Here is a 24,376-nt window from a genome sequence, read left to right on the forward strand (position 1 = left end):
TCAAATGTTACCACGATTCATTCTTTATCTTTGTCTATTTTATTTTAATGGAAACCCTTTTTATTGACCCCTTGAATGTAAACATATCCGTGTGGATTTATTCATCCATTTATTTTATTTTTAGTTTGTTTATAGTTATCGTGACTTTGCATGTTTTTCTTTCCTCTTGGATTTTGATGAATAGTAATGTATTGTCATTATTCCTACATTGATTTGTATCATTCCAAAAAAGTTCTTTAGATGTAATTTACATCCTTTTTGATTATATTTTTGAAATTTAGTATTTTATGATGGGTGAAAGCCTAAAACAAAAGGTAAAAACCTGCCTGGCAAAAACATACATAGTGCAAGCAAAGAAATTTAATTTAATAATGAGTACATTTAATAATATGAGTGTAAAATGTATCAATCCATTACTCACTTTGTAAATGTGACTTTGTCCTTTGGCGAGAAGAAGATGTTTGGCTTGTCCTTCAAACTAACTGTGGTGCCTTGGTCACTTGGTGTCTTCTTGTTCGCTGTTCTCGCTCTGGTTCCTCCTCCATCTTTGGACTCCAGCGTGAGTTTGGGCGCCCAGCCCTCAGCAACGGACCTGATCTCCTTGCGTCTTTCTCTGGGAACAGAAGCAGGTGGAGGGGGCAGCTGCGGGTGAGGGGCGCTGCCCCGGATGTCCACACCCGGGGGAGAGTGCACTGATGGGGCCGTGGAGTCCGACTGTGTTCTGGCAGGAGGAGGGAGCTCTGGTGTTCTCTCGATCAGCAGGGAGCTGGGTCTACGGCGCTCCCTGGAGGTTGCGGCGCCACCAACATCTTGTCCACCCTGTCGACTCTGCTGTATCTTGTGCAGCGCTTCTCCTCTTTGTTTTTCAAACATGTCCCTCTCGTACTGAGCGAAGTAAAGACGCTGCTGCTCCAGCACTTCTTTCTGCTGCCTGATCTGCTCCATCATCTCCTTCTCGTTCTGCTGCTGCTGATTACGCTGCCTCACCTCCTTCTCCTCGTTCAGTCGCACCAGCTTCTCGATGACCGCCTGGTCAGCCTGAGGGCCAGAGGTGGGAACGGGGACGAGAGCCCGGTCTGGTTTCTCCCCCGTCTGAGCCCCGGAGTCTCGAACCACTGCAGGGGGACGGACAATATCACTCAGCTCTTGGCTTAGTGGTGTTTCTTTCTGCATGCTGATGACCACCACCACTGGTCGCCGCGATGACTCCCGCCTCTCTTTGAGAAGCTTGGTGACAGTGGTTGTGGTCGTGGAAACGGCCGCCCCCGTGTTTTGTTTGGGCTTTTCAGCAGGACGACGGGAGACGGCTGTGCTGCCCTCACTAGCAGGGACGTAAAAGGTCGGGAGGTAGTTCTCCATTTTGGGCGGATGTGTGGGGGCAGAGGGGGCTGCCGGATCCATTTTGGTCTGGTGCTGTCTGCCTTGGTGGGCAACTGCATCTGTCCTGTGCGGTTTGAGTGGCCTCGGGCTCGATGGAACAACCTCCACATTGGGCTCAGGTGCTGGAGCTACTGAAGCAACAGGGAAGCAGAGGTCCTCACTGTCTGTCACCTCTTCTACGGCCTTGGGGGCCTCGTCTTCCATGCTGAGAAGCTCGAAGCTGCCTTTGGAGCTCTGGCTGTCGGGCGTGCCCTGGGGTGAAAGAAGAGGTGGCGTCGCCGGGGCCACCAGCTCTACAGACCAGCGGCGTTCCTCGGACGGGGACGAGGCTCCACCGCTGGTCGCCCGCACCTTGAGGAGCTCCAGGCTGAACTTGGCCTGCTCCAACTCTCTCATCCGCCGGCTCTCTCTCTTGGCCCGAGTGGTTTTCTGGCTGGGCTCGTCTAAAGTTCTGGACCTCTCTCGCACCACCACGGTGGATGTCTGGATCGAGTCCGATGCTTCAGTTTGCGCTTTAGAGGGGCCCTCTCTCGTCCGAGCATGTTCTCTTCCTTCTCCTTCCTCTCTGACGGAGCCCTCGTGGCTGCTCAGGATTTGGAGGCTCCTTCCTCGCTGCTCGTAGGAGCGATCCTCCCACGTGCTGAGGTCCAACCCCATGATCCTCTCAGGAGGCTCCTCGTCTGCTCCTGGCGAGAGACTCACCTGGCCATTCTGTAGTTGAAGCAGCTTCTCCTGCTGCTCCTTCTCCTCCCTCAGTCTCTGTTCTCTCAGCTGTTTGAAGCTGTCAATCAAGAAGGCACGGGTACAACTTCAGCTGATGTCAAACTACTTCCTGCTGCTAGTATCAAGATACATTATTCAGAACAAACTCAAGTATTGACCAAAGTTAAAAAGTCTTTCTCTCAGTGGCTCAGCTGATCGTAGAGCAGCTTTGGGTTGCTTGCGTAATGGCATGCTTTTACCAAGCCTGGTCAATAAGCACACTGAACAATGACCAAATACACTGCAGGCAGGAGCTGTGTGCAAAGATTAATCTGGCTTTTCACCAGAAAAAATCATGCAGTCACCTGTGTGTTACAGCTTTATAAAAATGCTAAAATGTTTGTTTTTGATGAATTACAAACAGGTGTTCAGGAACAGGTGTTTTACAGCATGGCTTACCTCTGCCTGGCCAGGAAGCCTCTGCTAATTGCCTGTAGTTGTACCACAGCGCCGTACAGACGCAAGTAGGCGTCTCTGGCTTGATGACAGCGCCAGGCCGTCTGAATGACCAGAGCTGCTGTGCAGCGCCGGTAGAGCCATAACCGCCACGCCCTCTGCAGCACCAGAGCAGCCTCCCTCCACAGCCTGAACCTGTGGCGCTCCCTGTAACCTCGCCACTGTGTCTGCAGACACAATGCTGCCCCCTCCTGGACGTGAGGGCCATAATCCTCCTCCTCGTCTGTGGGCCGGTACAAACGCCACCATTTCTGTGAGGGGATGATGAAAATGATGTTTTATTTTTATGAAACTGTGATTTATTTTTCCCTTTTAGTCACAACATATGTTCCTGTTCACTGACTAAAGACAGTCCATTAGAAATATAAGCATCTTTGCTCAATTGGTAATCTCAATTGTCTTTTATGGGACATAAAACCAAATTAAATTCCAACTGGACTGGGCATGTCTGTGAGTGACAAGTTGATTTGATCTGTATTTGAGTTGGACATTCACACAGATTTCAAATTAAACTTAAAATATTTTACAGTTTAGGAATTAAAATAAAACATCCTTGATGTCAAAGGACACCTTTTGGTCCTTTCATGTCAAACGTAGTGCTGCACTGAGCTAGGACAGGACAGCGGGCATTAAATCAACACCACAACGTCATTACTAATATCTTTCTGATATTGAGTGTCACAATATTGCAAATGTAAGCGAAATCATAATAATATGATGATTGATGCAACAAACTATGTTTCATAGTTATGCATTACATCATACAGACCCTTTTCAGCTCAATAAAACAAAAACTTCAATAATAAATCGTTTGTAAGAATTCATTTAAAATTAGCACAGAAAAAAATCATTTGCAAAACTGCATTTTGTAAGAGTATAATTTGAATTGCTTTTAATTTGACCTGAAAGTCAATCAGAAATAATACAAAGAGGAAGAAAAAAAACAGGAAAAAAAAGAATGACTGAAGAGTGATTTAAATCCTACAGAAGGAAAAGACGGGGCTTAAAAGCACCGAACTGTACCTGGATGCAGATCGCTGCTTCCCTCATTCTGACAAACTGCTTTCTCTCCAGCAGGGCTCGGAACCGCCGCTGCAGCGCGACGATGCGTCTGAGAACTTCGGCGTGGAGGACGGCCTGCAGCCGCTGACGCTCAGCCTCCCGGAAGAACACCTGAGGGGAGGGACCATGATGGAGTCAGTGCGTGGTCACACACACACACACACACACACACACCTAATGAAGAACGAGGTTGTAAAAGCTCTGCTCACACACAAAGCTCAGAGATCGCATACATGGTCACAAGTGTGTCAGGTATGATCCTCTAATTATATAGACAGCATCCCAAAGGCCAGGACCCCTCCATCATGACTCATGCATACCAACCAAGACCAAATATGGGGCACTGTGTTCATTACATCCTTCTATTCCAGACGGAGGATGCTTTCAGGTGATATGAGTTTATCCTCAACACAAGCCTTTCCCTTTGTCTATGACTCTATTTATAGTTCGTGTAATTCAAAGGTTTAATAAACTAAAAGAGTTTGAGTGATTTCAAAACCCCACATTATCTTAAGTAAATCAATTTTGGGTCTTGGACCGGCATTTTCCAGACTCCTAACTGCCTCAACATGCAATATAACACAACATAAAATGAATAATAACATACAGTGTACAATGTGATTTCTGAGAGCTGCACAAAGCTCAGCTGTGCAACATTCATTTGTAACAAGGAACACGTTTTTTTACATGTTTTTGTATAGCAGAGGATGCTTAACAGACAGGGATAATGTGGCGTATTTAAAGCAAATGTCGCTTCATGTTTTCAACTCTATTTGTTCATCTGTGAATCTAAAAGAACAGCAAAGAGGAAAGGAGGGAGAAGGACAGAGGGTACACACCATTGTCTTTCCCACTTGGTACCCATCTGGTTCGAGGTCTAGCTGGTCCAGACTCTGCTGGATGCCGTCTCTGGTGGCACTGGTGCGCTCTGGGAGCAGCACACTGAAGTGATGGACAAAATCCTATCAAGAACACAAGGAAAGGTGTTAATGAGAAACATGTGTATTACCCTTCAGTGTTCTATGTTTGTTGACTTCAGCACAGCAGGGGTGGCAAATTTTATCGATTGTGGACCAAATACAAAAAAACATATGGAGTCACGGGCAAAACAAAAGTGAATGCAGAGCTCACAACCAGTCACACTGAAAGAAAATCTGAAAATAATTTTCTATCAAAAATAACTCGACGAAACAGTTTAACATTACAGTCGTTTACTGGTGTGCCCACATATTTATTCAGTATTTCTGTATCTGCTGCTCTTAGATTTTATTTAAATGTATAAAAACGTTTAAACTCCAATACAAGCGTCCACTTAAAATAGTATGATGTTATGTGCACATATGTAAATATGTAAAGTTGAAATTAGCAAATATTTGTGTCCGTTCACGAAAAGTTTCTGATACAAATTTAAATTTAAGATAAATGTAATAATACATCTGTTTAATATCAAGATGAAACAAACAGAGCAGGCAGAAATAGTATAATGTTTGTTTCTGTGCCAAGAGGTTGAGACAGATAATAGAACTAAATGTAGTCGACATCTAGTGTTTAAACTAGGATGTGCAATGCCAAACAGCTTGGGCATACTTCAAATAAATTGCACTTTTGGTACATTGCACATAGTTTAAACACTAGATTTTGACTAAATTTTGAACCTTTTGGCACAGAAACCAACTATTTCAACATTTCTGCCCTAGTTTGGCCACCCCAGCAATGCAGGATGAATTGGTTGGGGATGTTCAACGCTGTGGCGCTGAATGTGAAATAAAAGCCTCGACCAGCAGCAGGAACCAAAGCAGCCTCCTGCAGCATCTCTTGTGCAAAAACAAACAAAACAAAAGGCACATGTGGTTTCAGGTAAAAGTCCATATTTGGAGGGGTTCAAACATCATGGCATAAATATGCTGAACTCCCACTCTTCAAACTGAGGGCCATTGTCTGAATTCAATACACTCTGGGCTGCAGGGGGGTGGTTAGGGAAACAGATGCTGTGTTTATACAATTACAAGCATGGGGAGCGCTTCAGAGACCCGAGCACAATGGAGAGGCTCTGTTCTGAAGAGTCTGGAAACAGCAGACTCCTCCAGAGTGATACCATGCCCAAGATATTTCTCATTAGTGCTGACCACAGCACTAAATATGTTTTTTGGGGGAATTTCTGATAAATGAAGATGTCTGCTGCTGAAATCATGTGAGTGAGCTCATCAAAGATAGTTACAGTTTTATGGGGTTTGCACTCAGTGATGTAGATATTAAAGGTCAGTCCACACAAACAACTAAACACACACACTACCATTACCATTATAGAATTCACCTGCTCTTTAAGCTAGCATTCACTTTAACTTTTCTTTACTGATATTATCACAATATCTATAGAACATTTTAAAACATAATGATAAAATGCTATTAATCTTAGACTTTGTTCATTTTATTTTATGTCTCTTTTTTGGCAAATTTTTTGCATGAAAAAAAACGAGTGATGGGAGGTGGAGAGAGAGTCTGTAACCATAACTGTGTGCATAAAATCAATGCAATACTTTGTAGCTGTTCAAGGTGGAGGTAGTTTTGACGAGGAAGTAAAACACATTCTGCTATTAAAATTCATATTCAAATAAAATCATGTGAGAAGTTTAAAGGACCGATGTCTCTTTGTTGAAACGAGTAACAACTCGTAGACATCTGAAACATGATAAGGAGCTTCAACTACATTGACTTTTTTGCGAGGGGTCACAAACAAACAAGGTTCGGAAGCACTGGTTTAACGTTGAACAATGCGTTTTATTTTTAAGTGTAATCACGTGTGTTTTTATGTAAAATCTTAAAAGTAACTTGTGATTATAGCTGTCAGATAAATTTAGTGTAATGGAGTAAAAAAGTTGAATACTTCCCTCTGTAAGTAGAAAAGAAATATAAAGTAGCACAAAGTGGATATACATCAGTAAAGTACCTCAAAAAAGGGCAGTACTTGAGTAAATGTACTTACGGTAGTTTGTAGCCCAGCAAATAAAACCTTAACTATCTACAGTGGATACCACTGTGGGAGCTACATGGGAGAACAATTTGTGATTTGGTGAAGTGACTCCTCAATAAACCACCACGATGACGTGACTGGCACAAATGAACATTTAAGACCGCAAAATGGAAACTAATGGAAGAGAAAAGTGGAGTGGGAGTGACTCACTTCCAACCAGCATCAAAACATGATCGGCTTTATTAGTCATACAGCATTTCTCACAGGGTTGTCATCATTCTAACGTCAGCCAATGTGGTTAAGATGGCTGCCACGTCCCACATAATTCCATCTTGACACAATGAAACGCGACTCAAACAGTGACATGTTTCCTGGAGATGAATTCATCGCTGGCACCGAAACTCGTGGAAACCTGAGTGTCGTTTTAAAGTTTTGGGATGTGAGCACGGATTGATAGTGCATCAGTGCTCGGGCCTGCACACGCCTGCACGGAGAGAACATGGTAATGCAATCTGCTGCTGAACTCCTTTTAACATTTGGCATATCCACTGTTTGCTTCATGATGAACATGATACTTGGACTTTCTAGACAAAGACTGGTGGATGAAGTGTGTCTGTTCGAAAGTCTGTCTCAGGAAACTAACACAATGTAAAGGGGAACAGCATCAATTTTACACATAAAGGTCAGTTCACTAGCCCTGTTCAGTACTACTCAGCTTGTAAAAGCTGCTGTATGATGTCTTCTGTGGCTCTGGAGGAGCTGTGCCATGTCTATTTTACTCTAAATGAGACCATCTACTAAAAGAACATCATGCTGTATCGAAGAAGACTTGAAACTAGCTATTGAGAGCATAAACTCATGTTTACTGAGGTAATAAATCAAGTGTAGGGTAGAGTCATTTTCTCATGGACTTCTATACAATCTGACTTCTTTTTGCGACCAAAGGAGTCGCCCCCTGCTGGTCAGTAGAGAGAATGCATGTTTAAGACACTTCCGCATCGGCTTCACTCTTCAGAACCGGTGGTTGCCGCCTGTTTCTGACACATTTATTCTCAGGCTGGTCTCGGCAAAAAATATTTTGCAATATTTTTACTAGGTTGCAAACTAATTTTAACTCCTTTAGATACTGTTGAATAATTCTCTTATCAACAGATCCCATGTTTTGTGTGCAATATCTTAATCAGCATATGTATCGAATGATTACAGCTTTTAAATAAATGTTATGAGGTGCAAAAAAGTGTAATATGTTCTTTTGAACTCAAGTAAAGTACAAAATTAACATACTTTCACTTAACTACTGGCTTCTTCTTAAGTGGTAAACAGTAACACCCCCAAATTCTAGTTAACTAAACGTCTCATGTTTCCTGTATTTGTTTATCGCCAATGGCTTATTTCTTTCTTATTTACTGTATTCAAATATAAAGATCAAACACATCTGGACTTGGCTGTTTAAAGAGGGTCTACAGGGTGTAAATGTGTTTGTTACCTTGAAGCTGTACTTGATGTTGTAGCCCGACTGTCGGATGCGCACAGTCTCCAGCATACCTGTGTAACGCAGCTGCCTCAGCACCAGGTTATCATGAAACCTTAAGGGCAGCTGAGAAATGGGAAATACAGATAATCGAGGAGGGGAGGGGGGAAAATGACAGAAAAAGGGAGAAGCGACAGATGGCAGAGGTTACAGAGAAGAGGGGGGGAAATGATAAACATGCTTTAGAAATGCTCAAACTTTAAAAAAGGAAATGAAAAATGCTTTGAAAACTAAACCAAAACAGTCAAAGTAGCAGCAGTCTGGAGTGAGCACACGGTACCTTGTCTGCATTGGAACGGATGCACTTGACAAAATACGGCTCAGACTGACCCAGAGTCTCCATCAGCATATTGAGGGAGGCCTAAAGAAAGACACGCAAAAACAGAAACGTTAGATTTGAATAGAAAGGCACGCAGAGAAGCACACTGCTTGTGTTGCTCCACAGTTGTTTGACAGGCGGAATTCAAAGTCAGAAATGAATAACTGCTGGTCAACCCAGTAAATCTCTCAGCCGCAAGATTAATGTTGCTGCCTGCGATCATAAATACAAGCAATGTGTCCACTAAGCATGTGGTTCTGCAGGAGAAAAAAGAAAATGATGTGTAGTGGTTCCATGTGCAATCATTGTGTGTGTGTAAACAAATGCACATGTGTGTCAGCAGCATGTGTGATGATTCAGCGGGAGGAATTCCTCCTCCTCCTCCTGAGATTAAAGCAATCAGCGCAGCACAGGATGTGGGAAGTGAAGTCATCCACACACTGAGGCCAAGGCCTCCTGCCAGAGGGGCCTCGCCACTCAACAGCCAGAGCACCGAGTTCACGTTCAAAGTCAGCGGACAGAAAATAAAGTGGGGTTTTTTTCTAAGCTGTTTGTGTTACTGGCTGCATATGAGAGACATTTTTGACCTAAAGATAACCTAATTATTCTGAATGCTAACTGTAGCTGTCAGTCAAATTTATCTCAAGCTCGGGGAAGTCTATTCAAAGAAAATAATCTGCTGTAAAATGCAGAGCACCTACATTTAACAGGTTTTCAGCAGTTTGAATGGTAGGAATAAGTTAATTCATGGTTCTTGGGTCTCATCTCCTACGAAGTGAACATTAGTGAGGAAAAGTATGTCAGAGAAAACGAAAACTTTCTAACCAAATCAAAAGTCCTTCTTCATGAGACATGTTTTTGTCCTAATTTCCCAGACATGATGTCATACATTTAAGACTTCTGGGTGTGTGGATGAAGTAATATACTTCACACACATTATGGGCAAACACAGGGGTAAGACAGTGGACAGTGAAGGCTGCGGGGCAGGCAGAGAGACGGGGGGGGGGGCACTCACAGCTGGAGGGAGATTCCTCGGTGCAGCTCAGGCTAATCCGGTTGTTTTTCTGGTGAGAGCACTGAATGGCAAAATCAGTGAGCTCTGCAGTCAGTGTGCTACTGTGTGTGTGTGTGTGTGTGTGTGTGTGTGTGTGTGTGTCTGACCTGGAACTGTGCGCTGATACTGGGTGGTTTCTTCTTCTTGTGGAGGTGAAGCAGCGACTTGGTGATGCGGTCGTGAAGCGTCAGGTTGCTGAGGTACTTCAGCGACTTGACGTTCAGTAAACGCTGCAGGTGTGAAGCCAGAGTCAGCCGATCATGTTGATAATGTAACGCCACAGTTGAAGATACATTTACGATATTCTGGGCTGTACCTTCGGAAGAACCGGCTTAGATTTGTAGTTTTTGTTCCTCCTGTTTATACAAAAACAAAAAGCAGAAATGTCAGTCCGGTAGTTGAATCTATTTTGCGCACTTGTGCCACAAAATCCATCTTTTTGCTCTTGAACTCAACAGTGGTGCTCTTTTTTTTCTGTCAAGTAAAAGGTCAACAAAGCGCTGAATTAACTTCAGAAATTCTTCCCAAGTGGCTCATATTCCCGTCAATAACGTGGAACTTTATTCATCCCCGTGGGGGAACAGCTTCCCTAAAGAAGGAGGTCAGAGGTCATTGGAGCTGGTAGGAATGTCGTGATCACTGACGGAGAAGAGGCAGCGCAGATGCTTTCTGACACAGAGTTTGAACTCTGGTCTTTCGGTTTTAAGGATGTCTCTAGGCCACGAGGCCACACTGCTGATGGACAAAATAAACATTATAATTATTATAAGCGGAAAATAGTTTTGCAATCATTTTACAATCAGAGAGAAAGCTCAAGGAAAAACACAAGGAGGAGTTTAAAGCATAATGGTGTCTGCGGATGCGCCTCGTTACTGACATGAGGATGTCGTGGGCTCTCTCGAGGAGTTTGCTGCTGGCAGAGTTGACGAAGATGCCGTCTTCTTCTGTGGTGGAGCTGCTGGATGACCTCAGTCGACCCACACGCCCGTTCCAGCCGAGGCCCGGAGAACTCCTTTGGACAAACAATAAAAGCGGTTATTTAAAAGAAAAAGAAATCCAAACTTAATCTAGGAACTTTTACATTACAAGACACTTTTGAAGCGAACCAAACGTCATATAGATCTTGATAAATAGACAAACAGAGCTATAGATTATTAAGATTTAAATGCTTTTTTTGTTAGTGGAAAGCAGTAAAAAGATTTCAACTGTTGTTCGTCCTCCCTTCTTTTGTAAATTCAGCATAGAATCCATTCTTACTGAAGAATTATAGGTTTTAGTTTAAGACATCACACCCAGAAAAATAACCACATCTTTAACACAGTCAACATAAAGTAAACCCCAAAAGCTCAGCATTATGATGCACAACACACTTCTCACATACAATGTAACTTTTGAACATTGTTAAATAGAGTCAACCAGTATTATCCCCCAGTAGGAATGTCACCAGTGGGGGCAGCAAGCTTCCATGTTCTTCTCCCTTGGAGAGAGAGTGGGAATTCACCTCACACGTGATTTAAACCTCAGACCTCAAGGTGAAACCCAACCACCTGCCCAGAAGACAAACAAAACCACGAGCGGTCAGCTCATGGTTAAAACCATTAACCAGTCTGAACTATGTCAGCTCAGAGGAGCGGACGAGAGGAGAAAAAAGAGGCAACTGAGGCGCCAACGATCTCCAGCATCACTGTATACACACAGTATATATCTGTGGCAGAAGCAGTTTATCATTAATGCAGCTCTTCAGGTCCATTGGAGCACTTTAGTTTTGTTTCCAGTGTTGTAGCTTTTTCACAAGTTTACAAGAATCTCTCCTGCTGAGTTACAAGCCGCCACACACTATGACACACAGACCACTGTAGCAAGATGTGTTAGGTAGCTCATACTGCGTTATTAGCAGGACGTCGAGTCATTCCAAGAGAGAAAACAAGGTGGGAAACGAGCGTGTGGAGAGGTTTTTAAATGGCTCATGAAAATGAAAGTTAATACAAATACAGAACGGCAGACGAGAAGGTTGAGCTTTCGGTGCCGGGGCAGCTGTTTGGGTTGAAAGTGATTTCTGAAATACATAAATATGCTTTTAGAAAGTAGCTTATGCAACTTCCTCTTCAGTATTGGCATTAAAATAAGCCATAAGCCCTTGTGTGCATAAGAAGCAAACGTTTAGTTTTTCCATGTTTAAAAGTGCTTGTTTAAAAGAAAAAATTCTTTGGTTTATGACAACAACCTCCGATTGAGGTTTGCTCCAGAAGCGAGTCAATCCCCAAAGACACTCACGATTAAAGTACCTAACTTTAGAGGGAAAAAATAACTATTTTGTAAGACAGCCGGGTCTTCATCATTTGTGGGTACAAATGGTCTGAAGCTCTAAATGTGTTCACAGGGTACGAACAAATCCAAGCACAAAAATACTGATGAATCCCGGATATGTGTGTAAACCGCTTAAGCACGGACATACACGATGCATCATTTATGAATGGGGTCGATTGTGAGCTTTATCATGCTAATGTTAGCAGTTAGCTCGAGTTCATAGAGAAGCCACTGGAAACCAAAATAAAAGTCCCAGCACACTTTGATCGTCAAGCCGATTCTGATTTACATTTTTTTAAACAGTTGGCTTACTCTTGCCATGATTTTCCTTTTCGGTCAAACCTCAAAATACTGTGTGTTGAATTTGATATACAGTGTAGACAGAAGCCGCAAATAGAAACCAGGTGTAAGAATACACAACAGGGGTGTGACTGGCTTTGTCATCACAGCTTCTCTCTGTGGAGGCAACAGAAGAGACCCAGAGGATGCTTCGCCAACACGGTGCACTGCTCCACTGTCCTTATCGCACTCCCACCGGAGTCGTACAGATTCACATGATTTGTACTACGAGCCTGCAATACGTTACAATAATATAAATAAAAGGCAGAAGATCCACAAAGCTCCAGTGTGTTTATGTGAATCTAAATCTCTGGATATATCTTTATTTCTGGGCTATATGCTTATGTTTCAGGGCTTATTGAGAATGACCGCATCAGAAAATAATGTTTGACGCCACAGTGTGTGCGCGAATCCTCAGTTAGCATCTGGCCGACCATATAAAGAAGACGAGAGAGAATGTCTCCCCAGTTGATCATCGATCTCAGTGAACGGTGATGGTACAACATGCTTCTTGTGACTGTTTATCTCCATCGTCTCTCTGAGAGTCCCATAAAGCACTGCACTGCACTGTCCAGCAGTCAAGCACCCTGCAGGGACCTAATATTTATCACTCTCCAAGCACTCCTGTCCAGTGCATAGCTGTGACTTTACATCACGGAGGAAGCAGCTGCACGGGGTTTAGTGCTCTCCTAGTATGTAGAGGATGAGTGTGTAATGTATGAGAGAGAGCGAGGGCAGAAGGTTGCTAAATCACATTAAGGGGGGATTTTAACAGCCCCGGACTGAGCTCCTGTGTAACAAAAGCCGTCTTGTACGAGCCGCTCTGTGCCACCGGTCGCTGTCGTGGGCCACTACTCTCACAGTCTACAGCTCATTAGAGGAGGTGTTGGACCGGGGTCTCAGTGGGGGGGGGGGGTATGAGAGCAACGCTCAGGGTCACAGCACTCACTCTTTCGGTTTTTTTCGAAAGACATGCCCAGAGGGGAACATCTTTGCTTGATGATATATATATATTATTTAATGTGTGACAGAGCATCTGGTTTGTTGACAATGAGTAGTTCCAGACCTCTTTGTAATGTGGATGTATGATCAAATACTAATTTAACGAGACGCCCTGGAGGCCCAGAGGCGAAGACTCCGACAACGAACCAGAGGACCTTTGCTGCAGCAGGTCGTTCCCCATTCCCCTCATTTCCTCTTTTGACAGTCGACTAATAAAAGGCATTTTATGCCGGATAAAAAACAAACAAACAAAAAGATTTACAAGAAGCGTATCCACCCAGTACAACTGAATCTGGGTGAATAGACCACAACAATATGAAGAAATAACTGCACACTTTTCTAATATCAATATTCCTATATTTCTATATAAATAAAAACAATATGAAGAGTAAATAGTACAAAGAAGCAAAAGATGAAAAGGTAAAATAAAAATAGAGGAAAATATATTTTTAAATAAATCTTCCATGTTATGTTAATGAATATGAACATATTTCCATATTCAGCTTGTATCTGAAACACTATTTGCATGAGTAGAAGTGGAGGAAAAAGAACATTTTCCTTGACACACTGTTCCAGCAAAGCTCAACACACACTCTTACCGTGGGGATTTCTCGTTGATGGTGTTGCTTCCTTGAAGGTCTGACAGCGGCGTACGTGGACTCTTTCTGGGCACACCTGATCACGAACAAACAGGTTGGCATCGTGTGAAAGAACACAAAACCACGCACTCTCTCTCACACTCTCTCTCTCTCTCTCTCTCACACACACACACACAAACTCAAACCCTTCCCAAGCAAAAAAATCACCATGTGTTATTGCAGTGAGTGTTTTGTGCCTTTTTATTGGAAATACGATCTACTGCAGATGATTTGACATTAAAAAATGATCTGTGAAGTTAATAGTGAGTTTCTCTTGTTGGTGTGAATTATGGAAGATGATACTGCCGAGTTAATGGCCTGTAGGTTTGCTTAAAACCGTGATGAGTTGTTTAAAATACCAATATTTAAAACACATTTGTTCCATAATCATTTCCATAATGAAGTAAAGTGTTTCATTATGTAAAGTGACTATTTAGGTCTGACGAAAGAGAACTTTAAAAAGTAAAACTGGAAGCAGGATGGGTTTAATGAAGCTGCTGTTACATTACTACGGCGTGACGGCAGTGATGAGCCTACAGCTGCTGCTCTGAACCATTCAATCACAGCGGTGAGAACTCTACGCCGAGTGTCAGCCTACTCTAACAAAAACAAGAGCAATCTGAGAGCATTTTATCAGGTGACTGAACCGTATACCGTTTTCTGTTTCATCACTTTGTACAACATTTTCACTCTCTTCAGGAGCTGCAGGGTAGCACAAAACAAAAAGACACAAACGCATCCGAGTGTCATGAAAGTGACGTTCTGTGAGCGGAGTGTGTGAGGTCGGCTGTGTGTCCTACACCAAAGCTGCCCGTGAGCAAGTTAGTGATGTCTTATTATACCCCTTCAGTGTTTCTATCACCATCACCAGCCTTTGTGGTGTTAGTGAGAGGTGAAGTCGGTTGATTTTAGAAGTGTGCTGTGGTGGAAACAGACAGGACTGGACAAGAAAGTGTAGCTGTGTGACAAATCAGAAAGTGACGGACACCTAGAGGTGTTACTGTGTTGTTTCCCCAGACCAAAATGAGCTGATAGAGCGATGAGAGTCATGCATTTCTCAGCTAGCCTTTTCACTAGCACAGTGTAAGACACAGAATGGCTGAAGCACAAGAACAACGTGCAAGACAAGACTAAGAACAAATGCATGCAGGTGCATAAGGAAGAGGGAAGAGGGAGACAGAGGGAGCGGAGACCAACAAGCATCTAGTCTATTGATAGGAAATAAGAAATAAAAAACTTTTCTCTTTAAGTTCGAATGATGATTTTGATCTCTTTTGGCTCGACTTTGGCTGCAGTACAGTGCAGTAAAGTTGACGATGTTGGTCAGCCTCGTCCCTACAGTTTCCCCAAGTGATGGTAGAACATTAAAATGTAAGGAGGAGTTATTGTTGTATTGGCAGCCTTACTGTGCTTCTCCTCTTTGCATCTCTGAAGGATCTCTAAGCTTCTCTGATGCACAGGGTGCTGCAGAAAGCTAAAACTATCCACACTTTTCAAAACTGCACAGGGAGCAGCGTCATCATGCCCTTGGAGAAGCAAAACAAAAGAGAAACAAGAGAGAGAGAAAAAAATACACAAGGAAAGAGAAGGGGGGAAGAGAGAGAGAGAGAGAGAGAGAGAGAAATGACAGGTTAGACAGCGAAGAAGGAGAGATCAAGAGATGCAGTCGTCTACTGGAGAGATACCTGTGCAAGACTTCAGGAGAGAAGATGATTGACATTCAAAACTGCAGTTGGTGGCAGCGGTCGGATGTTTGTCATTGTAGTTCTGTGAGTAGGTGTTCGCCGCCCAAAGGCACTTCCACACAATGTCTTCTGGAAGTGTTTCTCTGATTCTACAGTCCTCGTGCTCTTAGACAAGGTGAGGGTATTTAAAAAAAGGTAATTTAACTTTTAACTTAGCCCATGGCTATGTGGGGAAAAAAATAAATGAAAGATATTTAAAAGCTTTCAGTCAAAAACACGTTTTGCAGAAATGTTTCAGAAGACATGTGACAGGTTCCCTTAGGCGACTCTGATATCTTTAGAGTTCAGTTAGGAGGATTTCTAAAAGATATCTGAGGATGAGCAAAAGATACAAGGCTTCTATTTTCACACAACAACATCTACATGTGGAACCTAATGTGTAGAAAGAGTCGAGAGGGTGCAGAGTCTGACTCATACGACGGCAGTGCTGAGGAAAACCATCTGATGGTAATATCTACTGCATGTCAAGTCTATCTACGGGAAAAGAAGGCATTCGTAGAAAGCCAAAGCTGAGAGCGACAAAGAGCAAGAGCTCCTGTAAATACACGGCAGCACTGTGCACACAGTCGACACAACAGTCACTACTGAAACACAACATATGGCAGAGAAAAAGCAAACTATAATGAACCGAGAGGACCAAATTGGAACTGCGTGGCGTGTGAGCATACAGTACTGTGCATGGCGGGAAAAACTGAAAAAAATGTTTGTAATTTCATCATCAGCATCATTTGTTTTTCATTTTTCCATCTTCATCCGAGCTGCTTCAGCGGAGTCAGACCTGCTGATAACAACAACAACAAAAACAACAACACTGCAAGCGGATATAAGAGGTTTGCTGGTTTCCCATTATTCTTGTTGTACTATAAAGTACCTGATGCTCACATGCCATGCAGTCAAATCAATGTCCTTTCCCACTTTTCTTTAATTTTTTTAATTAAATTAAATTTTTTTAATTTCTTTGTTTTGACGGAGCGAGCACAGATTTTCATACATTTTTAATATCCATTCTAATACAATCTATCATTTAAATGCTGTAAATGAATAATTTAGGCAAAAATGAAACTCAAGAAGTATTAATACAATAAAAAACAATATATTTGTTGATGACATGTTTTTCTAAGCTCAGGTAATTTGTCGCCGTCTATCTCCTACTTCACAGCGTCTCACTGCTATTTTGTGCATGTTACTGGTGTTTCCGTTGGTGTGGGAGCTCACCGGTCTTCTTCTGCGTGTGTCTCTTCCCAGCCTCTCTGAAAGCCACCAGGGCCCTGAAGTAGGCTCGCAGCACCGCCCAGCGGAACGTGGCCGACGGGTCGATGCCCATCAGCCCGCAGATGAAGGCGTTCTTGCTGCTCTTCAATAAAGCTACGATGTCCGGACGCATGTGGTCTGTGTTCTTCTCCCTGAAGTCCTGTGAGTGCCAGAGATTTTTGTTAAATGGTAGTCAATGGTATTGTGTGGATTTTATTAGCTCCCCGTTAAGTTTGTGCCACAGCAGCTGCTAAACGTCCCGGGGTCCGCACATTAAAAGACGTCCAAATAAATCATTCGTGCGATCACGAAAGAAGGTTTTAATTAAAAGCAGCTGATCTTCATGTAACAATATCAAATTAATAACAACACAGTGAGTAATATCAATGAAAGGTTCAAATTACCTCATGTAATATAAACTAAATAAAGGCAAAGAGAACAACAGCTAATAATCACAACAATACAGCTACGTTTACGTACACAACCATCTGTATAAGTCATGAAAATATAATCGGATAAATATCGTCACATGGTCCGATTTAAATACTTGTATCTGTCCACAGAAGTCCTTTATATAACTGAAAACAAGCAGAATGGCATGAAATCCGGCTTTAACGGAGAGCCATGACAGTCAATTATCAAATCAATAATACTAGTATGGTGTGAACAACTAAGAAAAAGAAGAAGAAGAAGAAGAAGAAGCAGAAGCAGAAGCAGAAGAAGAAGCAGAAGCAGAAGAAGCAGAAGAAGGAAGAGGATTATTACTGTAGCTTTAATAAGGTTGTGATGATGATGTGTGTGAATGTCTGAACAACTTTTTCTCCCACAACAAAATAAAACCCTAAAAAACAAAGCTGCTCTTTCCCTTTCCTTCCTTTCCGTCTGACCAGCACCTCGTAAGGAAGTGGGGGATCGCACTGACCTTGACTCCGTACTTGACCTTGCCGGCATAGTGTCGGATGATGAAGGCGGGCTCCATGACAGCAGGGAACTCCATGTAGCTGTTCCCCTCATGCTGCCGCTTGAATTTATCCAACAACGTCTGGTTGGTGGCTTGAGGGAAACTGAAACGGAGGAGGACAGAGGAGGAGATTTGGGTTTTTGTTTTCAGCATCATGAATTAAAGACGTCACTTTTTCCACCAGTCACAACAACAGCACTTAATGTGGACCGCTGGCAACGCGGCAAGTTATCCGATTTGTAACCGGTTTTGACATTTCATCCTCTTGACGCCACAGGTCGGGGATTATCACTTTAAACTGATCTCGGCTCAGATTTCCCTCCAGTCCTTTAATATCGAGAGCCGGCGATTCTGCGGAAAATCAGCAGCTTACAGGAAGAGAAGAGGGGAAGAATGAGACACCGGGGGCTTTTGGAACAGGGTGAAACCTGAACTATGAAGACTACACAGCCAAGGACCCAGTGCTCCCCAGCTTTTCAAAGTGGGAGGAATTTGATTGAGTGGAGAAGAGGGAGAAATAAAAGGAGGAAATACTGTCAGTAAAAAATAGTCCCATTACAGTCATGAACCTGAAGGGATCAAATTGACTCTGCAGTTTAGAGGGTTTACATTCTGCTACTTTATCTTTCCCTGTGGTCAGTTGGTTAACACATTATAATGTACCTATTGTTTGAAATGTGACAATATTCCAATTATGTGCAGAATCGTTATCGTACACACTTAATATTGTTGCGTCTCTAGAGTGAGCAGTAGGTCAAACGCCTTTTTTGTTATTGTGAATGTTTGTTGACAAAGGGGTGATAAAAACAAACTGTTTTATTTGCAGCTTGTAGAAAGTCGCTGAGATGAATTTAAAGCTCTGAATCAGCTCCTCTAGGTAGCATGTGTGCATCACTCCCTATAAACTCCAGGAATCACACAGTTGTATCTGGTTAACGCAGCTTATGATGTAGACGTCTGAAGCCTTGATATTGTGGCCACTAGGGGGCAGAAACACTGAGGAACAAGCTGACAGACACATGCCTGGCATACTGCCCAACTTATGAGGTTCATAAAAAAAACTGTCAACTCATATTTCTGGCGGACATGGAGCATTTCAATGCGGTGCTTCAGGCTTCCTGTTGCATGAAAGTCAGATATGCATTCTCACTTTATCTCTGTTCATCTCCGTCTCGGTCAATCGATGCTAAATACTCATCGTTCTTCACCAGCTAGTCACTTAGTCCGTCTTCCATGTGGTGCCGTAAAACCAAAACATTCAGAATGAGAAATGATTTATTGCCAAGTATGTTTGCACGTACAAGCAAGTTGATTTTTGTGATTGGTGCATGAGGCAATGGGCAATAGTATAAGACACGGTAAAAATGTAATCATGAAAATGTACGATAAAGGACCTGAAAGAGGCTAAAGAGCTCTGCAGGTCAGAAGAGTTATTGATGATGTTTAATACAAACACATATATGCAGCCGCAGCGCTCTACAGTGCTGCGCAAACATGTATGTTATACGGCTCACGGATGCCAATTTGGAGTTTTGGATGCATTCGAACATCCTGGTATTTTGCATCCAACCCTTTTTCTGGCATTCTTAACAGTTTGGTAGTATGGGCATCATGCTCGCTATAATCAAACCAGGCACATGGCACTTGTTATGATGTTGCATTTTCACCATTCAACCATCAGGCTTGCCCGCCAACTTAGCTTCAACCTGCCGGAAGCACTCAACGGTTTACCTCCCAGGAAAATGAAACGAGCTTTCACAGAAACAAACCAGTCAAACAGGAAGCCGGACGGGGCTGAGAGACTCACTTGCACTCTTCATCCAGGAGGTGGAACAGAGCGGTGGGCTTCTTGCTGATCAGGTTGATGCAGCCTGTGTTGTCGATGTAGTCGATGTTGTGCCAGCTGATGCCCTCTACCCTGTATTCCTCCTGCAGGGACACACAAGACACAAACAGAGACCTCAGTGTCAGTCATAATACTTTGCTTCCAAGCATTGTAAGTATATGTGGCATCAAAAAATATTTACTATCAACGTGCAAACCGGATGCATGTTTGGCTGTTTTACATTTTTCAATCAAAGCAACAATGTTGTTTGTACGCCTGCTTTCATGTCATCTCCCCGTCCAATAAAACACTCTTCAGATCTTTTCCTGGCATCTCGCTGGTTTAATAATGAAAGAAGCATTCAGAGCATTTATCATTTATGCTTCCCCATGCATGTTATTGTCCTGTGTTCCTGGGAACGAGATTTAACCAATAAAGACCTTAATCCAGGGGCAGTTTAATAAAAATCACTGGAATCCCGTTTCTCTCATCTCTTCTCTTGATAAAGTCCGAAGGCTGTTAATCACTGTTGTTTACTCCACAACTGAAGGCAATAAAGCTGACGGAAAAGAATAAGAGAAGATGATCCTCTTCTTCAGTATTTGGTAAATAAAACCAAAATAATTGAGTGGAAGAGAGGAGAAATTGTCTGTATGACTTCCGCAAATGTTTGACATTTCATTACGATTACGACCGTTTGAGAGAAACATTCTTTATCTTTAGCAGTGATTTGTAGTTTGTGTTGCTGAGACAATCCAACAGGTTCCACTGGACTCCGATCAATAAAAGATGTACTCAACTGTTTTTAAATCAAGATATCCTTCAACACCGACTTGTTCTGTACTTTAGAACTAATTTGAGGTACATGTACTTTACGAGAGTATTTCCATTTTATGCTACTTTCAACATTTCAAAAGGTAAATATTCTGCTTTTTACTCCACTACATTTAGTTTACTTTGTACACAATTGATTTGCGTACGTAATATGATGCAGTACTTTGCTACTAATAGACCCACAAAAGTATCTAGAATTGGCTCTACATTGATAAACTACAACGTTAAAAAGGCTCTTATGTTTATTTGTTAGTGATAAAAACAGAATAATATAATGTTCTATAACAATATAACACTGTGAAAAGAGCCAGTCTGCAAATGAGTACTTTAACTTTTGATCATTTCAGCACATTTGGCTGAAAATACTTTCGTACTTTCAGTTGATAACATTTTGAATTCAGGACTTTTACTTTTACGAGTATTTTCAAACGATATTATATCTACAGTTACTCAAGTAAAAAAATCCAATGACTTCTTCTACTGCTGAAAACCAAAAATCCAAAGCATGGTTCTTTTTTTAAACTTTTGTGAAAAAAGATGCAGTCCTTTACTCACTGTTTAATATGCTGCCGTCTTAAATGCCTTTTTAGAGAAACAGGTTAAAAAGGGAATAAAATAAGGTCCAAACTAAGGTAAGCGAGTCATTTTTTAACTGCTTTCTGTTGTTCAGTGTCATCTGTTGACTTTTAATTTCCTCCTGCAGAACAACAAAGTCAAAGCTGAAGAACAGGTGCGACTTTTCATCCCGTCACAATATCAACCTGAGTAACTTACTGATGGCAGGTTTTTACTTGTGTGTCTTTTAATAACACTCTGGAAACTATGAAAGCAACACCTGTGCAGTATAATCCAATGCAGCGGCTCTGGAATAAACGTTTGTGAGCGTTATAACATTCAATTTGTGTGTCAGATGGCTGCTGACTCAAGTCTTCGGTAATCACTAAGCTGTGGTTTGTGGGGGTGTTGTTTTGGATTGCATTATATTACACAGGATACAGTATCCGCCCCCTCGACATGCCTTTAAATCATCTAACAACCGCTGTGATTCACTCTTATTTTGACTCAACAATAGCATGTCTCCAAAATGAGCAGAGTCAGCATCTGCACTCCCGCTCTGCAGGTTGTCTTCCTATTTTGTTCACAGTTGACGCTAATAGTGTTTTATAAATGTATCCCTATAATCACGTTATGATTGATAAGTCATGCCATGCCTCTGTCTGTAGTAACCAACTGTAAATCTCATGATTATGCTGCAGAATTACAGTGTAAATATTATCATACTAACAATCTATTCCTCCATTTAATGTCTTTCAACAATGTGATTACTGGCGGAGAGGTCGTTTGAAGAGGTTGGAAAATAGACCAAAATAAGAAAATAAGTACCATTCCCCCTAAACGTGACCACCGCTGTGCCCTGAAGCAAACCATTCAGCCCCTCACTGCTTCCAACAGAGTGACTTACTGGTCGACAGATGAATGGAAATATACGTATGTAACTGTAGACGAGGGTGTGAAGCTGGCTTCAGCGGAAATATGAAGCATGACAGCTCTTGGTCCACTTATCCTGGTTGAATCATTTTCAGAGGCTTTCGGTTTTTCCACACACAACTAATGCTTTACTGTGACGTCTGTCGGCCACGGGGAATTCATGAGCTCTCCAGTTTCCTCTGATCAAGTCTTTCGTGTTAAATGTTATAATACGTTCATTTTGTGAACAGATTCGAGAGATTGTAGCAAAAATGTTGATTTTATTCCCTCTTATAAAATCCAGGATGTCTGATAGAAAAGGTGAATGTGGTGGCAGTTTGATCCGTGGAAAAGATTAGAAATCAACAGCAGAACACATTCTCTGTTCACATGCAGAGTTACTGGGTGGTCGTGGGGGTCAATATATTGACAGATTAGGAAGCGGGTGGACAGAAACTGGAAATACGTCAGCTCAAAGTGCTCACACAGACAGTGTATGGGAGCCTACGAGATACAATATGTACAAGCAGACATACTCAAAGTACAGTAAGGTTGCACGAATCCAGGAGAAGAAGTAAAGAACGGTCACTTCGGGTGTTTTGTTCATTTTCCAGGTGAAAAATAAAAACACTGTAAGGAACCACTCTATGACACGATCAATTGTTCCTTTTGTTTGTTGAGAAAGTCCAGTAATACTGTGAAAGATCCAAGATGTTCTCTGGGACACGATCCTAAACTACGACGTCACCTTCAACTTCCTCCTCTTGGCTTGAGTTTTTAAAGGCCGCATCTTTGTGACGCGAGGGAAAGACATTTGTGAACAACTGCCTTTGTAAGAAACCGGAAAGACATGAGGACAGTCATGTGATATTCATGAACAGCCCGTCCAACATGTCAGGGCAGGGCAGGTCTGCTGATTCAGTCGGTCTCAAAGGTAAACACAATGTTTAACTCATACGCAAATCTTACAGATCATGACTTTGAAAAAGCCTTTTGAAGAGAATCAGCTCACTTAAGAGAACATACATCCTCAGTCGGGGTGTTAACCGGGAGGGAGAGTCGACTGTCAGCAGCCCTGTTGCATAATCTGATGAAGAATGCCTGCATTGTTTCAGTGTCATTGTAATGCAAGTGCACTGCGTGGCGTGATAAGCATGAGGGGTTTCCTTGGAAATGGTCACAGCCAAAGAACTTGGGCTGATCTACAATATCTTAAATCAACAGGAGCTCAGCGGTTCAGCTCCCAGTCAGAGCCTTAAACCGGAATCCAGCTCCGATGATTTATCGGCCCCGAGACGGAAGGCTGTTTAAGAGATGTCTTACTTGTTCGAGCTTGAAGATGTGCTGGTTGAAGTAGTGCTGCAGACGCTCGTTGGCGAAGTTGATGCAGAACTGCTCGAAGCTGTTGTTCTCGTAATCCTCAAACCCAAAAATGTCGAGCACTCCGATGGACAAGATCTGACGCAGACGGACAAATGAAAAGTATAAAGAAAATGTGTAAATATGTCGTACTTAAGTAAATTTAAGTGACAGTTATTGTTCTGAGATTTTCTTATTCAGGCGGTGAATGTAAAAGCCGGTGCGTTTGCGTCGTCCCACCTTGGTGGTCTCCTCCAGGTCCTTGATGTTGAGCAGAGCGTGGTTGATCCTGAAGACGATCCAGTCAAACAGAGCACTGTAGAGGGACTTCGCCATGGAGTCTCGCACTGTCCCAGCCTGCACGCAAAACACATGAAGCATGTCTTTAATGTCGCTCCCAATCCTAATGTCTCAGCTGACAACGTTTGGTTGAAGGGGAACACCAGCTAAATCAAGAATTTAAATATGTTATTTCGATCTATTACAAACATTATATCTGTCCGTCAAGAAATAGTGCAACCATAAAATGTTGTGATGTTGTTTTTTGCATGTTAACATGTTAATTAGTACAGCTAGCTGTGTTGCTGTTGGAGGGAGGATTGTGTTACTTTTGCAGAGAGACAAGCGTTCTGCTTCTGATCTTTATCCAAAGCTACGCTAACCGGCTGCTAGCTCTCGCTTCAAGTTGTACCGATCTTGTCATCTAACTGTCAGCTAGAAAGCAAATGAGCGTTATTCCCCTAAATGTCCAAGTAAAGTTCATGATGCTTGTTAGTGCAGAGCCAGAGGTTTGACATCATTCCCGAGTCACCTGCTCACTCTCAATGCTCCACACATCTGTCGTACACATTAGAGCTCGGCCTTGTGACGCTGCACTGTTGTACAGGCTCAGGATACAGAAAAACAATAACAGTGACTGGAGGCATTTAAATATTGAAAGTATAATGGTTTCATATTAATGTCAAAGTGTCACTGGCTCAGTTATTTAAAAAGAAGTCAAGATGTGCAGACTGTTGTATTTCTCCTTTATATCCAAACATTTATAGTTTGAGTGTAAATCATATGCGCACTGAACTGTCAGCCGCCACTGCACTCAGAGCTCTAACTGGAAAA

General features: G+C 42.4%; 1 protein-coding gene across 8 annotated transcripts in view; it reads right to left on the reverse strand.

Annotated features, from left to right (window-relative positions):
* The window catches only part of myo9aa (myosin IXAa), a gene marked incomplete at its 3' end in the record, with an annotated part of 96,658 nt that overhangs the window by 11,696 nt on the left and 60,586 nt on the right, over positions 1-24,376 (reverse strand). For 7 of the 8 annotated variants that reach the window (XM_079291093.1, XM_079291096.1, XM_079291092.1 and 4 more), the window contains 16 exons: positions 23,504-23,620; positions 23,228-23,362; positions 19,586-19,707; positions 17,740-17,881; positions 16,782-16,977; positions 15,228-15,347; positions 13,783-13,858; positions 10,413-10,547; positions 9,852-9,891; positions 9,643-9,765; positions 8,443-8,523; positions 8,118-8,228; positions 4,500-4,622; positions 3,622-3,771; positions 2,542-2,849; positions 422-2,161 (listed from right to left, as the gene is read on the reverse strand). In XM_079291093.1, the coding sequence (XP_079147219.1) occupies positions 422-2,161; positions 2,542-2,849; positions 3,622-3,771; positions 4,500-4,622; positions 8,118-8,228; positions 8,443-8,523; positions 9,643-9,765; positions 9,852-9,891; positions 10,413-10,547; positions 13,783-13,858; positions 15,228-15,347; positions 16,782-16,977; positions 17,740-17,881; positions 19,586-19,707; positions 23,228-23,362; positions 23,504-23,620 (3,719 nt within the window). The remainder of the gene's footprint in view (positions 1-421; positions 2,162-2,541; positions 2,850-3,621; positions 3,772-4,499; positions 4,623-8,117; positions 8,229-8,442; positions 8,524-9,642; positions 9,766-9,851; positions 9,892-10,412; positions 10,548-13,782; positions 13,859-15,227; positions 15,348-16,781; positions 16,978-17,739; positions 17,882-19,585; positions 19,708-23,227; positions 23,363-23,503; positions 23,621-24,376) is intronic. The other variant, XM_079291094.1, reaches the window with a different exon arrangement.

The sequence above is a fragment of the Melanostigma gelatinosum genome, assembly GCF_949748355.1.
Source record: "Melanostigma gelatinosum genome assembly, chromosome: 2".
In the NCBI taxonomy this organism is placed as follows: domain Eukaryota; kingdom Metazoa; phylum Chordata; class Actinopteri; order Perciformes; family Zoarcidae; genus Melanostigma; species Melanostigma gelatinosum.